Source organism: Pelodiscus sinensis, chromosome 16 (genome assembly GCF_049634645.1).
Source record: "Pelodiscus sinensis isolate JC-2024 chromosome 16, ASM4963464v1, whole genome shotgun sequence".
Classification (NCBI taxonomy): Eukaryota; Metazoa; Chordata; order Testudines; family Trionychidae; genus Pelodiscus; species Pelodiscus sinensis.
Genome location: NC_134726.1, coordinates 24,379,521 through 24,395,803, shown reverse-complemented (window position 1 = coordinate 24,395,803; position 16,283 = coordinate 24,379,521). Strand labels below are relative to the sequence as shown.

Sequence of the window (16,283 nt, the reverse complement as noted above, 5' to 3'; positions counted from 1 at the left end):
GAAAAATTGTTCTCCTTAGCCTCTGAGGATAGGACAAGAAGCAATGGGCTTAAACTGCAGCAAGGGAGGTTTAGGTCAAGGTGGTTAAACACTGGAATAAGTTGCCTAGGGAGTCTGTGGAATCTCCATCACTGGAAATATTTAAGAGCAGCTTAGCTAGACATCTATCAGAGATGATCTAGATGGTGCTTGGTCCTGCCATCAGGGCAGGGGACTGGACTCAATGACCTCTCAAGGTCCCTTCCAGTTCCAGTATTCTATGGTCAAGTTAGCTTACTAAAGGTGGAGTAGATCTATCATAATTGAAAAAACATTATGCATTACCTGTTGAGGAGGAGTTATGCTTTCCTGCTCATAAAATTCTGTTGTCTGCTTAGGTTTAATCTGAAGACTCAAACCTTTTTCAAAGGCTTGATGTTCTAGCATCAATGTGGAACGGAACCACAGGTTGTGAGTTTTACCCAAGTACTTAAGCACACAGGGCCTGATGGGAATGGGAGGAACACACTGTGACATTGCTTCCACAAAACAGTTTAGTGCACTTGGTTGGCAGTCTCGCTGCACTTGGTGGCTACCACTGCATAAGAAAGGGCTTATTTCACCTGCGAGAGCCTGGAATATAAAAAATGGAAACAGTGAATATTTCATTCAGACCATTCCAATACTGAAGTAATATTTGAAGTCTTACTAATGCCATACAGATCAGAATTTTCATATAGTAGTTAAAACATGAAAAGATTAATTCCCTTTGAAAACTGAAGAGGCCAATTTCTTTAAAAAAAAAACAAAAAACAAAATTAAGATGTATAGCAACAAGAAACACTATAAATGGATCTTTTAAAGTGAAAGAACAAGTAATTATGGCAGAAAATTATCTACTAAAATGCAGCTACTATTAGAAAAGACTAAAAAATTATTCTTACATGTTGCTGTCTATCAGATAAGATCTTCCACAATCGGGAGAAAAGCTGGATCCAAGTCTTCTCTGCTAATGGTGTAGATATATGACACAACTGAACAAAAGCACTTAATAATGCTCCAGTCTAGAAATAAAAAGAAACAATTAAGGCTGCAAAAGAAAAAAGTACTTTCAATGAATCTGCACCATGAAAGAGTTACTGTATGATACTGCCCAGCAGCTAAGCTTCACCAAGACACGTGGGAAATTGTGTTATTTACTTTCCAAAGTGTTCCATAACCAATACAATTTTTCAAAAATTTCCCTGAAGTAGAAAGAGAAAACTACAATGAAATAAATGTAATCCTATTTGTGTTAAGACAACAATTCATGACTATAACAGCTACAAGGAAGAAAAGAGAAGAGGGTGATCATTCAGGTTGCTGATTATTTGGTGATAAGACAAAACAAATGCAGGCTATGGTGCATCTACACTTCCATGAAGATTGATGCTCCAGAGGTTGATCTGGCGTTCAATCTAGCAGCTCTGGTAAGAACCAGCTAAATCAAATACTGAGGGTGCCCCATTGATCCCGAGGAGTAAGGGAAGTTGACGGAAGAACTTCTCCCATTGACCTCCCACTGTGGGGCTGCTCCAGAAAAACTAATGCAAGGTATATTGACTCCAGCTATGCAATTCATGTAGCTGGAGCTGTGCATCTTGCACTGATTTTCTCTACCAGTATTGACTTGGCTAGATTTACTCATACGATCAGAGAATCACAAAATAGCACTCATCTAGCAATTAGCCACTTATGAAATAAGAGATGGCAGTAGTTTTCTTATCAATATATAGTTCAATTTTAAATGCAGGAGGCATATTGGAAAAACCCTAATTTATGCATACTGAACTTAAGACCCCATCACCTGATTTCACCCATTCCAATGCAGGATTTTCCAGATTTATTTTCCAAGTTTATTCACCTTTGGCCTTTAACACTTACTACCAGCAAAACAGTACATAATTTCCACCAACAAAAGTAACCGGAAAAAACAATTAGCAACATTTCAAATTGTCAGTATAACTAAGCAGTTCCCACAATTTTCCTTAATACTGTAAAGGCTCTTATTCGGCTTGCTTAGTCTCAGGGCTTTGGACATTAATCAAGACCTTACTTTTGCTTGTAAAAGCTCAAGACTATTGAGGCCAAAGCACTCAGTACCACAGACACCATGGAGCAGCAGTGGCAGCCACGAAAGTGACACCAAATATTTAGTGGCGGGATAAAGCCAGGTAAAATGGGCTACCAACATTACATACCTTGAATCTCTGAGCTCTACTGTTTGCAGAACTTGTGCAAAGTGAACATTATGCTTAGGAAATATACAGTATTAGCATAACATAAAATGAACAGTGGAACTAAAGAAACAAAAAAATGTTGTGTCTGTGGCTCATTTTGGAGATTTCAATATTTCAGCAATTGTTTTCATTGTGATTGTTGATTAATCGCAGTTAATCCACTTTATCAACTCAAAGAATGAATCACTGTTTAAAAATTAATCATAAGTTGCAGTTTTAATCACACCATTAAACAGAATACCAATTAAAATTTAATATTTGGAATGGTTTTCTATATTTTCAAATATATTGATTTTAACTACACAGAATGCAAAGCGTACAGCGCTCACATTATATTATTTTTAGTACAAATATATGCACTATTAAAATGATAAAAACAGAAGTAACAGTATATTTCATTTTACTTCTACAACTATTGTAGTGCAATCTCTTTATCTTGAAAGCACACCTTACAAATGCTGATTCCTTTTGTTTTGGGGCACGATTATGTAACAAAGTAAAACTTTAGAGCCTACAAGTCCACCTAGTCCTACTTCTTGGTCAGTCAAATTGCTAAGAGAAATAAGTTTGTTTACATTTATGGAAGCTCATGCTGCCTGCTTATTTACAATGTCACCTAAAAGTGAGAACAAGATGTTCACATGGCATTTCTGCAGCTGGCACTACATAGTATTTACATGCCAGATAAACTAAACATTGTATGTCCTTTCACCCTTTGGCTATTATTCCAGACGACATGTTTTCATGCTGATGACGCTGGTTTAAAAAAAAGTGTTAATAAAATCTGTGACTGAACTTCCTGGGAGAGAACTGCGTTTTCTCCTACTCTGTGTTTTACCCTCATTCTGCCATATATTTCACATCTTCAGTAATGACTCAGCACATGTTCTATTAAGAACATTTTCAATGCAGATTTAACAAAAACATACAGGTACCAATGTGAGATCTCAACATAGCTACAGCACTTGACCCAAGATTTAAGAATTTCAAGTGCCTTCCAAAATCTGAGAAGGACAAGAAAAGAAGCATGCTTTCTTAAAAAACTCTGATTCAGAAGCTACAGAACCCGAACCACCAAAAAAGAAAATTAACCTTCTGCTGGTAGCATTTGACTCAGATGAAGAAAAGGAACATGTTTCTATCTACACTGCTTTAGATCATTATTGAGCAAAACCCATCATCACCAGCTTGAACACATGAAGGGACATATGAATCTTTAGCGCATCTGGCATACAATATCTTGCGACACCAGCTGCAACAGTGTCATGTGAGTGCCTGTTCTTATTTCCAGGTAACTTTGTGAACTCTCTTCTGAAAATGTAAACAAACTTTGTCAGTCATTGGCTCAACAAGAAGTAGAACTGATTGGACTTGTAAGCTGTAAGTTTTACATGGTTTTATTTTTGAATGCAGGTATTTTTGTACACAATTCCACATTCGTAGGTTTAAGTTTCATGATAAAGACTGCACTCTAGTACTTGTGTTAAGCAAATTGAAAACTACTGTTTTTATTTTTACAGGGCAAATATTTATAATAAAAAATATAAAGTGAGCACTATACACTTTCTATTCTGTGTTGTAATTAAAGATCAATCTATCCAAAATTAGGTTACAAATACTATTCTATCATTGCACAAGAGCACAATTAATCACATGATTAACTGTGATTAATTTTTTTAATTGCTTGACAGTCATCGTTTTCATGCTATGTAACCAATAATCTGGACCAACCTTAACTTCTCGAAGAGAATCAAGAAATTTGTCATGCCTATTGGTCAACATGTGTAGCTGGTTGCCTATGTCTTTCTCAGAAAGTTCCTTGGTTTTAGGCGTACTAGTCTGATCTCCCGGAGCCAATTCAATGTCAATCTCCACATCCTATACAAAAGAAAAGGCCATTTATAATGTTGATAATTCGAGTAAACAATTATCACAACTTCATTTCTGTACCAATACCAAAAAAAAAAAAAAAAAAGTGTTCTGCTTATTATTTCAGCTTTTTTTTTTTTTATTAAAGGATTTGGACAATTAATTCCCACTGTTAAGGGAGAAAGAAAGGGCCAAAGCAGTAATCTAGATGGAAAATTAAAAAAAGACACTAAAAAGGGATCACAGAGCTAGCAAGTTAAATAATAGTAAATTACTCTTTAAAATGCAATTTTTACAAGTACATCTATTTAACTTCATTCTTTGTGCACACCAGGAGTGCTGCCAGAGTCAGTGAACATCACTAAAGCCCTAACAAATTCATGGCCACGATAAAACACATCTCTGACTGTGAAATCTGATTTTGTGTGTGCTTTTACCCCACACTACAGGCAGTCCCTGGGTTACGTACAAGATAGGGACTGTAGGTTTGTTCTTAAGTTGAATCTGTATGTAAGTCGGAACTGGCGTCCAGATTCAGCCGCTGCTGAAACTGACCGCCAGTTCCGACTTACATACAGAATCAACTTAAGAACCCCAAGCGTCCCCAAGTCAGCTGCTGCTGAAACTGATCAGCGACTGATTCCAGGAAGCCCGGGGCAGAGCAACTCTGCCTCGGGCTTCCTGTAGTCAGCCGCTGGTCAGTTTCAGCAGCGGCTGAATCAGGACGCCTGGGGCAGAGCAGCTGGGGTGCTGCCGGGTTGGTCCAGTAGCGCCCAGAGTGGCGCTACGGGACCAACCGGCAGCGCCCCAGCTGCTGCGCCACAGGCATCCGGAGAAAAGCCTAGTCTGCTGGGGGGGCGTACTAGCTGCGCCCCCCCCCCCCCAGCAGACCAGGAAGACACGGGCGGCGGAACGAGACGCACCGCGGTCCCGCCGCCCGGGTCCTCTGCGGCTTTGCTCCCCGTCTCCTTGGTCTGCTGTAGACCAGCAGACCAGGGAGACGGGGAGCAAAGCCTCTGAGGACGCCGGCAGAGGGACAGCCACGGCGCGTCTGGGCTGCCCCACTGCCGGCTTCCCCCGAGGCTTTGCAAAGCCGCGGAGGGGCTCGGGCAGCGGAGCAGCCCATGCGCGCCTGGGCTGCCCCCCTGCCGGCTTCCCCCGAGGCTTTGCAAAGCCGCGGAGGGACTGCCTGAGCCCCTCCGCGGCTTTGCAAAGCCTTGGGGGAAGCCGGCAGGGGGGCAGCCCAGGCGCACCTGGGCTGCTCCACTGCCCGAGCCCCTCCATGGCTTTGCTCCGTGTCTCCCTGGTCTGCAGACCAGGGAGACGCGGAGCAGCTTTTCTCGCCCCGGAGTACACAGGCGGCGGGACCACAAGGTCCCGCAGTCCGTGTCCTCCGGGGCAAGAAAAGCTCCGTTCGTAACTGCGAATCCGACATAAGTCGGATCCGCGTAAGTCGGGGACTGCCTGTATCCAGATTTCACAGAGAAGTTGCAGTGGGGGATAGGAAGCAAACGGCTTACAAAGTTATTTTATGGGGGTCACAGTATTCGGCTACCCTCTGAAGCTCCTGAATATGCAAGGCACTGCAGTCAGCCGTATGGAGTGGAAATCCATCAACTTCACAAAGAAACTTGCACAGATCCAAACTGATATCATCTTCCTTTATTTCGAGTTTTCATATCCCCAACTCATAAAGCGCAGCTTTGAAGGCAGTACCACTGTAAGCAGCAGTGCAGAATTAAGGGTAACAACCCCACTCTACAATAATCTTGCAACCCCACCCACAACTCTAGTTTTGGGTGAAGATCCCTACAATTACAACATTGGGAAGTTTCAGATTTCAATACCCATAATCATGAAATTTAATATTTTTAAAATCCTAGGACAGTAAAATTGACCAAAAATGAACTGTGAATTTACACACATATATAGCAATTCAGACCAGCTTTATGAGGTGGCCTATAAACAGTGCTTGGTAAGACATCATGGTCTCCTGTAAAATAAAAATAAAACGTTACCTCTTCTTTGGATTCGCTGTTTTCTCTTTCTCGGGGCTCTTGTTTGACATGGGTTACCATAGCAAATGCTGCCCGATCATGACTGTCAGCAAGGTTGATTACATTAGTGATAGATGGAAGCATAGCTCCCTGACAGCTTGTGCCAATTGTAGTATTTCTTTCACATACTGCCAACAGGAGCTAAGAAATTAAAAACAAGGAAAAGGTTTCAACCCATTGTGTGTGGTGTATTTAAGAACACATGCACATGATTTATTTTTTATTACACTTGATTTATTTTTTTTGCCTGACATAAGAGAATTTTGTCCTTCCCAAAAATAACAGTGAACAGGGGCAGGGGAAGACTGTTTTAAAGCTTGAACTCTTGACCTTCCCTTTAGAAAGTGAGTTTGGATGTCAACTTGGCCTGAGACAGAATTTTATCTCCTTTTCATCAGACCAACTATTCCTACCAACTAGTTCATGAGCAGAAGTTAAGGGTTGACTATTTACAATTTTGTATTAAAAGCTATTGTTGCTATATTTGTGATATTCCTTGCCTCCCTGCATTTCTGAAACAGGAACAAATTCAAACAAATCTGAAAAAAAAACCCACAAAGATTTAGACTTAAAGTAAACTCAGTTACAGTCTCTGCTGTCTGTGTTCAAACTCTAATGGATCAATAAGGAACAGAAGATGGCAAATAAAGTTGCCTACCACTTGGATAGTGTGAGTTAGTACGATGGATCTTTGGTCATTAAACCACACCTGTATTGGCTGTCTCAGTAGGGCTAAAGATTTAATGGGCATGGAGACATGAGTATCTTGTTTTTGATAAACATGCCTGTGACGGGGCATCCTCGCCCCGTCCCTTCTCCGCGGCTGCCGCAGCACTGGGCAGCTGCCGCGGTGAGGACGCTCACCCGTGCGCTGCCTGCTCCCACGCCACTCAGCTGTCGCCCCGGGCTGACGTCAGAAAGGGCGACATCAGGGGTGCCCTGGGGCGAGCGGAGGGAGCGAGTAATGACCCCGACCCCAAGGAAGGAGGCGGGGTGCGCCGTCCCGGCCCGGGGGCGTGACGCAGTGACGCCGGTGTTGGCCGGGGCAAGCCATCGGCATGGCCCCTGCCCATGATAGGAGGGCCAGGACGGCGGCAGTGATTCAAAAGGGCACACCAGCCCAGACCAGGGAACTGAGCCTGGGAGAGAATCCCGAGCCCGAGCGGTAGGTCCAAGGCCAGGAAAAAGCGGCCAGCCACCGCCAGGAACCGTTGCGCCTCCACCAGCAATCCTGTCCACAAAGGAGAAGGTGAGCTCCGTGGTAGAGGGGCTTTCGGGGGAAGGGAAGTAGCCCAGGGAGGAACCCGGTGTGGTTGGCGGGTCGGTGCGTTTCGGCGGCTCGCCCCACTGACCGGACCAGATCCTTCATGGATCTGAGTCCTTCGGGCCCTGGGCTGGGGCCCGTGAGCGAGGGCGGGTCCGGGCTCCCTTTCCTCCCCCCTCGCATTACCCCTTGTCGCCATAACGAGGGTGTTGTGACGGCACTATAAGTGGGGAATAGAAGATCGCGGTTGATAAAGGGGAGGGTGATGGTAATGCCGGTGATGAGACAGACTGTAGGCAGTCCAGCGAAGGACTGAATGAAGACAGTCGATTGGGGCACTGAGGCACGGTGTGGGGAGGCGGTCATGGGAGCGCCTCCTGACAATGCCCCTTCTAGGTCAGAGTTGAAGTTTATCAAATGGGGAACAGCAGGACTTCCAGCCTCTCATGTCAGATATATTCAGATATAGAAGTGGACTTCCATCTTCTGTCACTGGTAATGTGGTGAGTTATGCAGCCTTTGGAGTTTCCATTTGACTGTAGCTCCCAACAGGAAATGCACTGCCATGTTAGAATAGGAAGATCAGAGATGCCATAAGGATGAAGTTTTCTGCATCTAAGTGCTGTATTTCTATTTATTTATTTAGTGTCCAAGGGCATGCCTACACTACAAGCTTATTTCAGAAAAAGCTATTCTGGAAGATATCTTCCGGAATAGCTTATTTTGAAATACAGCGTCCACACTAGAGGGAAGCCTCCAAATTAGTCCAAGGCAGGCTCCCCTAATGTGGTCTCTTGATTTTGAGCCCCAGGAGGCACTTGGGAGGAATAACTTAGAATGGCCCTGGTGAGGAACTATTTTCAACATAGCAGCAGTGGAGCATCCACACACACCCTCTTCCAAAATAGCTTTTTCGGAAGAGACATTATTCCTGAATAATGCTGCAGTGTAGACGCACCCTAAATCTACATAATATATACAATTTTCCACTACAATACAGGGCTTACTTAAGAAGAGATGTAGAAGATTCCCACTGTTCCTTGTCACACTGAAAGCTGCTCTGCGCTCTCTCAAATGATGAAGTTAAAAAAACCAGCTGCTTTCTTCTTAGTTATTCTATACTCAAATTTTGATACAGATAATTTCAAAGAAATTTGTGAATAAATGTGTTCAGAAACCAGGTTTCACCAACAGGCAAACTTCCTTTAAAAATCTCTCATTCACAGCTCTGACACACCATTCTCAACGGTCTTTTAGGAGTCAATTTGTCAAAAAGATTCCTCCTCCAGTCATTTTTTGAGAGTCAGATTTTCTTTAAGGAAAATCTGAACACAGACTATGCTTTTCTCAGCTAAACTAAAGCTTTAAAGCCTAAAAAACAGCCACTGGAGTCATTGTTAATTGGATTCAAGAACATGGTTACCTAGGCATCGACTTTTTAATATGAACCAAGCATCTAAAATGGCAGCCTTGTTATGGAGAATTTTACAGGGTTATATCCTTTTTCAAGATATATACCACATAAAACAACTGCATATTCATAAGGGAATGGAGGAGAAAATATCACTTCTAAAACTACATTCAGTTCTCATAAAAATGAATATCTTACCTCAATGCACTGCTTGATCCAAAAGTGGTTTCCCATTGCTTCCCAATTTTGAGAACAAGTTACGTAAAGGAGACGTTCATAGACACGACGCTTCATGGAATTGTCAAAGACTTCAAAAAATTTGGCTCGGATGAGAGGCTGAGCACAACGCAACCCCGAAAGGAACGCAGGTTCAAGTTTAGCAGTGAGTTCACTTCCAGAAAGATTCTCATCCCTAGGAAGAACACATAAGCAATTGATAATATATATGCCTTTAAAAAAAGGGTCACCTATTTTATTAGACAAAAAATATTTTATTTTGTTCTACCTGTTTCTGGACTATGGTTAATACCTAGAGACAAGTCTAGCTTTGACTACTAAAAAAAACCAAAAAGTGCAAGCATCTATGACATCAAAAATCCCCTGAGAACACCTTACATGAAGGCAAATCACAGCAACGAAATGCCACAATAGTATGGTGACCATATTTTCTCAACCAAAAAGGGAGATACATTAGCCAGATCCCCTGAACCCTTAAGCCCCACCCACCTGCCACAGGAAGTCCCACCCCAGGGGGTAGTATATCCGGGGTCAAGGTAGACACATCACCGGAAGTAAAGGGTATCATGCGACCCTTCTAAGAACTCCTCACACCGCCCTTTACCAATAGGGATGGGTTTTGGCCCCATAGGACCCCCCGCCCCATGCAACTATACTGCAATTGCATTAACTCAGACTCCAGACTCAGACCTCAGTCCCATGGCTGCAGTGCTATGGGTCCAACCTCAATTCAAAATGAGATCCAGGATCCAAGACCCGGGGGTTTCGCAGGCAGGGACTGTGCCAGTGCCCAGAGCAGCCTCTCTCCATTGGGAGTCCACCCTGCTGTGATGAGGGACTGTTCTAGAAGGGGCTGGGAGCTGGCACCAGCCCCAGTGTGACCTAACATTAACCAGTTAACTGATTTAATGGGCATTTACATCCCTAATGAGATGTACTACAACTGCATTTGTTTTGAAGTTACTGCAAAACTATCAAGCGTCCTCCATTTCTACAAGTCGTAACGACAATACTGAACTAAACATGACAATTACAGGGTGGAGAAGACCATGTCACTAACCCCTCACAACCGCTGCTTGAAAGGTACATTTGGGGCTGGGCCATTTTATATGTAAAGCTATTGAGAAATGTATATATCAATACCATGATGGCAATGCCTATATTATGTAAATAATACCTAATAATAGTTGCCAAATGAGACCACTTCCCAGCCTGCTCACAAACGGCCTGATCTAATTTAAGCCTTAAGCTAGGATCGGGCCCAAAGAAATCTGCTGACATTGCCCAAGAAGATCTAGTTAACATTTAGTTAGTCTTCAAAAATATAAGGGACCAATCAGTCAAAGCCCCTCTGCCTGGTAGAGGCAATTTTTGAAGAAAATCAGAGAGCCTCTGAATTGATTCCTCCTGACAGCAGTGCTCTCTCTCACTGGACATGGGATCTTTAGCACAGGTTTCACTTTGCATGTAAGAATAACTTAGAAATGCATTGTCACAGCTAACTCCATTCAGGTCTAGGCAATGTCCAGCCCAAAGACAGAAAAACAAATTCCTTGAAATTGGAAGTCAAAACATCTCATCTCCTCACAGAGCTCACAAAGGGCTTGTTTACCCAAACACACAAGTCATGACAACCCTCTCTGTAGAGACACAATACATCTTGCCTCCCTGTGGACGCAACAAGTGTTTTCACATGGCCTCTTAACACGCTGTTTAAATGATCAACTGCTTGGATGAGGAACACTCAAAGAGTCTGTCCATCATCCACACTGGAGTGACATGGTGATTTCACCTCTGTGGTAAAAGATCTCTCTGTGGGCTCTTGTGGAGCAGCAGGGAGCCTGGGGTGGAGAGGGCAGGGTGCCTCTATTTCAGTGGTTCTCAAACTTTTTGGCCTGTGGACCACTTGTCTCAATGTAAGCCTTTCCATGGTCCACGAGTTGCTAATGGAAACACGGTTTATAACATAATTATGCCCAAGCCATTTTCCTAGTGCTGCAGCCAGGGAGAACTGTTTAATTTAAATTATTACACAGATTAAGTGTTTTAACTTTCTCATGTTAGTTTATCAAACTTCATTTTAAATAAAGTAAAATATTAATTTATTTCCAACACAAAAGGTTACAATGTTTTCTTTATTTATAGCGGGGGGGAGAGACCTTTTCTGGACCAGGGGGTCAATGACCCACAGAAGAATCAGTTGGGGACGACACAAGTAAGAAGGAAAAAAACTCTTTCAAAACCCCTCAGCCTTCACTGATGTGGCCCCCAACTGAGATACTTCACTCCTTTGATGCTCCAGCCCCACGGGGAGAGGAGGAGGAGGCAGGGACACTGGAGGTTCAGGGTTTCCCATAGGCCAGAATTACTTTTCTAGGGTTCCAGAGTTACTGGATTTTATGGACCCCCTTAGGCTCTGGGATAGGGACAAAAATGAGGGGTTCAATGTGAGGAACAGGTCTGCCAGCGAAAGGGACAGGAATGGGGTGCAGGATCTGGGAAGGAGGTGGGGTGCAGAAGCAGGCTGGAAGTAGGGTGTCTGACCAGGAAGGAGGAGGTAGGACCAAGGGAGGGTGTTTGAGCAAGCTGGGGTGCAGGGTCTTGACGGGGGGGGGAGGAGGAGATTGAGGGGGATTGGGTCTGGGCATATGGGGGGATGCTGATCTGACTTCACACCCCTTTGCAGTGGGGAAAGGTTATAGACAACTCGCTGCCATTCCCCTGTGGGGTGGAGGGGGATTTAGCTTAGCCCCCCACCTACAGGCACCCCTTAGCATGGCCAAACCACCCCCCGCAGTGATGAAAACTCTCAATGGGGACCCCTTAGCATAGTCAAACTGTTCCCCACACAGTGATGGGAACCCCCTAATGTTTTCTCCATGAATACACTGTCAAGATGTGGGAAGCTGGAATTTTAGGCGGTGGAACGGTGATCATGCCTGTAGTGCCCCAGTGGTATCTTACTCGTGAACTTCTAGCTTGTTTGTATACAATGCTAGTCACTGGAGACAACATTGAAAGCTAGGTGTCATGCATCCAGGGGCAGATGTTTCAGAAGAATAGTTAAAGAACATGTGTACATGACACAAAACTCCCCTGAAATCAGCAAAAAAGTGATGGTTAAGTATAAATTTCTACTGTAGACATGGCAATCTGTGATTTGTACTGGTAGAGTTTATTTCTACTTGATATACCAGGTATGCTTCATTGACACAAACTGCAGTTTGCCTTGTCTATATTTAAGAGTTTGCACTATTGCTACTATTCTGCTAGCTGGCGGTGAAAAGCTGAAAATAAGGCATCAGTTTAAAACGTAATACTCCTTAGCAGCCATTATAACTTACTAGAAGCGAACACAGTATCTTGGGTTAAGACCATTATAGTAAATGTTTTTCTATACAGGGCTGGAAGACCCAAAAATTGTGGCTATATAACTAAAAAAAAAATACCCATTACAATAAGCTTCCAGGAGAAAAGCTTTGTACAAAGAGGAAGGAGAAACACTGCACTAGCAGTCAATGCAACACGATCAACTACGAAGATGCCATAGCGCCTTTTCTTTTTTCTTGAAAGAAGGACTGTGAGACGACTTTGTATCTCAATATCTAAGTGACTATGTAAATACATTCACTCCAGTCTCAGTGAAATGAACTTATTGTGCATTTTATAACAAATCTAATATAGCCCCAAAAGATGGATGGCCTGTTATAAAGGTCATGTATGGTACAAATTATGAACCAATAAGCTGTAATACTTGATTAATTGCTATAATTACCTATAGACATAGTTAACAAGGTCTAAGAACTGGGCATTTAATTCAAGGTCTTCTGGAAAACGCTTTTCAATGTAGGTCATCATTTTCACTAGTAAAATGGACTTCTCCCGGAGAGTAGGTGTCTGTTAAAAAAAAAAAAAAGAAAAAAAAAAAAGAGAGAGAGAGAGACATGATTAATTTTCTCAATTCATCTTGAAACACAAGGAGAAATGGCATGTTCAAAGTACATTTCAGCCTTCCTATACACCATTTTTTTACTCCTACACTGTTGAAAAATGGCTTGAGACAAGGTCATGCTTCCTAAAAGTTAAAAAGTGCCAAACCCCAAAGTATTTATAGTTCTAGAATAAATGATATGTTGGATCTGTAAATGGAGGCTTGAAATCATTAAAAGATAAAAAGCTTAATTGTTTAATAGCTAGTGCCACTATATAAATCCATGGTACATCCATACTTTGAATACCGCAGGCAGTTCTGGTCAATCCCATCTCAAAAAGATATTGGAAGGGGATGTAGTACAGAGAAGGGCAAAAAAAAAAAAAAAATGGATCAGGGATATGGAACAGCTTCCACATGAAGAGAGATTAGAAAGACTAGGGCAGTTCATATTAACAAAAAAGATGACTAATGGAGGATATAATGGAAGTCTATGCAATCATGCGTGAATGGTGTCGAGAAATAATCAGGTGTCATCCAATGACATTATTAGGTAGCGGGTTTACAACAAACAATGAAGTACTTTTTCCACACAGCACACCGTCAATCTTAGGAAACCAGGTTAAAAAAAGAATTAGATATGTTCATGGAAGAAAAGTCCATTAATGACACTTAGTCAAGATAGTCAGGGATGCAATCCCATGCACTAAGTATCCCTAAACCTCTTGACTGCCAGAGATTGCAACTGGATGACAGAAGATGGAGCATTCAATAAACTGCCTTGTTCTGTTCATTCTTTATAAAGCTTCTGAGACCAGCCACTTGCTTATCACAAAAAACTTAGAAAAGAACAATGTGGGGAAAGAACGCTACACTTAAGACAAGAAATACAAGAATAAAATGGTTTTGGGTAACTGCATGAGAAAAGTGCCCACCATGCACAAAACAACAGACATACAAATATGTACCCATCACACCACAGCAACAAGATTTTCAATACTCTAAAATTTTCAGCCTGTAAACTTAGAAACTTGTATCAGAATCTTAAACTCATTTTGGACCTTATTCACTGCCAAATTCTTTCAGAAAGTTGATGTATGTAAGGATAATGCATAATGTTATTGCAAGTGATACAGATGGTAAGATAAAGCTTCACCTGCAAATACAGTAATTCCTCACTTAAACGTGCTCACTTAATATGTTTTCGCGCTAGCACGATTTTTTTTTTTGAACATTTTTCAAACAACACAACTCCGTCTCCGCAATAACACAATTTCCCCTCGGGCCGGCCACCGGCCGGCAGCTGCGCAAGGTTTACCCTGCCTCCCTGCAAAGCAGCAGAGGTTTCATGGGCAAAACTCAATTCTTCAGATGAGCTTGAGTGGAGGGGGAAAAAAAACAATTTTACATAACCCTATAATACTTGCTTTTAGACACTTTAACCTTCCCCCCCCCCCCCAGCAAAGCACTATTTCACATGAAAGGGAAATGTGCTTAGCATTCTTAATGCCCTCTTGCTTAGAAACCCAAAGTGTTCTTGCAGATTTAGGTCCTTACAGAAGTCTTTAACAAACACTGAATAGAAAATGCAAGTTACAGGTTTTCATTAGGTATTGATCGGAATACGGATTTTCACCTCATTTAATTTTTCAATTTACCTGATTGGCTGCCATTGGAGAATTGTTTTTCACCCACTCTTCCACTATTTTTACCACTGCACGAAGAATTTTAGCATCAGTAGATTTTTCAATGAGAGATGTTAGAATAGCTTGTATAAAATTTTTCCTCATCTCCATACTCATCACAGCAAGACGAGTTTTCACGAGATCCAAGCTTAGCATTACAAGTTCACTTGTACCTGCTAGGAACAGAAGTGTGTAATTTTATTATCAGTCATTTCATATATCAGAAAAAATATTTTCAGTGTGAACTGAACTGTAAAACTTTCTAGTTCTAACTTTGCTAACAATCTACAAAGCTCATAACTGCTAAATATCACCTCTTCTCTCAGGCTACAGAGAGGCAAATAATGAAAACTTTAAATAACAAACACAGAATCACAGAAATGTAGGGCTGGAAAGAATCTCAAACTAATCTAGTCCATCACCCTGAGCTGAGGTAGGACCAAGTAAACCCAGACAATTCTCACAAGTATTTGTCCAATCTGTTCTTAGAAACCTCAAATGACAGGTATTCTACAAACTCCCTTGGAAGCCTACTCTGTACTTAACTATCCCTATACTTAGAAAGGTTTTCCTAATATGTAAACTAAATCTCCCTTACTGCAGCTTTAGTAGGTTACGTCTTGTCCAACTTCCAGTGAGCATACAGGGTGGATAAAAAAAGAATCCAGTGATTCTCCCCCCACCCCCAAACAAAAATTGGATTTTTAAATTTAAATAGGATTATTTTTTATTTTTTAAAAACCAATACTAAATTTCTTGTTTTAAAACAACACTTACAATTAAAGCTCACCACAATATGCTACTCTTACAGTCTCATAAAAATGAATTAGTCTGTCCAGCCCTTGAAAGTTCTGGGCTTTCAATTTCTGTTTCTCATCAGACTAACATGTGCAAAGACAGACACAGGCTGGATAGGATTGTTTTTGTTCTGGCTTACATGGTGGTGGCCAAGAATGGCATAGCTAGTTAAGACACTGTGTTAAGATAGGGATAACATATAAGAAAGGATGGAGGCAATAGGGAAGGCCTTCTCGTTCATACTGAGAAAATAGGGCATTAGCTAGTTATCTTAGGTGCCTGTACACAAATGTAAGAAATCTAGGAAACAAATGGGAAGAATTGGAAGTCCTGGCACCATTAAGGAACTATGATGTTATTGGAATAAGAAGAGACTTTATTGGGTTACTCACATCATTGGAGCACTGTCATGAATGGGTATAAACTGTTCAGGAAAGACAGAGGGGAAGAAAAGTTGAAGGAGTTGCACTGTATATAAGAGAGCGGTATAATTGCTCAAAGCTCTAATAAGAAACTGGAGAAAGGCCTTTTGAGTGTCTTTGGGATAAGATTAGAACTGAGAATAAAAACGGTGATGTTCTGGGGGACTTCTACAATAGACCATCAGACCAGGAGGATGAGGTAGATGAGGTTTTCATTGGACAATTAACAGAAGCTTCCAGCTCACAGCCCTTGGTTCTCATGGGGGACTTCAATCACCCTGACATTTGGGTGGCTAGGCATAGCAGAGCACAGAAATCTTCTCCAGGAAGCTTTTGGAGAATGTTGGTTCC

At 42.0% G+C, this 16,283-nt stretch overlaps 1 protein-coding gene across 4 annotated transcripts in view; it reads right to left on the bottom strand.

Moving 5' to 3' along the window:
• Window positions 1-16,283, bottom strand: part of TRRAP (transformation/transcription domain associated protein) — a 178,426-nt gene that overhangs the window by 66,441 nt on the left and 95,702 nt on the right. For all 4 annotated transcript variants that reach the window (XM_075899522.1, XM_075899523.1, XM_075899524.1 and 1 more), the window contains 7 exons: window positions 14,686-14,888; window positions 12,872-12,993; window positions 9,058-9,271; window positions 6,146-6,325; window positions 3,990-4,136; window positions 924-1,043; window positions 325-612 (listed from right to left, as the gene is read on the bottom strand). In XM_075899522.1, the coding sequence (XP_075755637.1) occupies window positions 325-612; window positions 924-1,043; window positions 3,990-4,136; window positions 6,146-6,325; window positions 9,058-9,271; window positions 12,872-12,993; window positions 14,686-14,888 (1,274 nt within the window). The remainder of the gene's footprint in view (window positions 1-324; window positions 613-923; window positions 1,044-3,989; window positions 4,137-6,145; window positions 6,326-9,057; window positions 9,272-12,871; window positions 12,994-14,685; window positions 14,889-16,283) is intronic.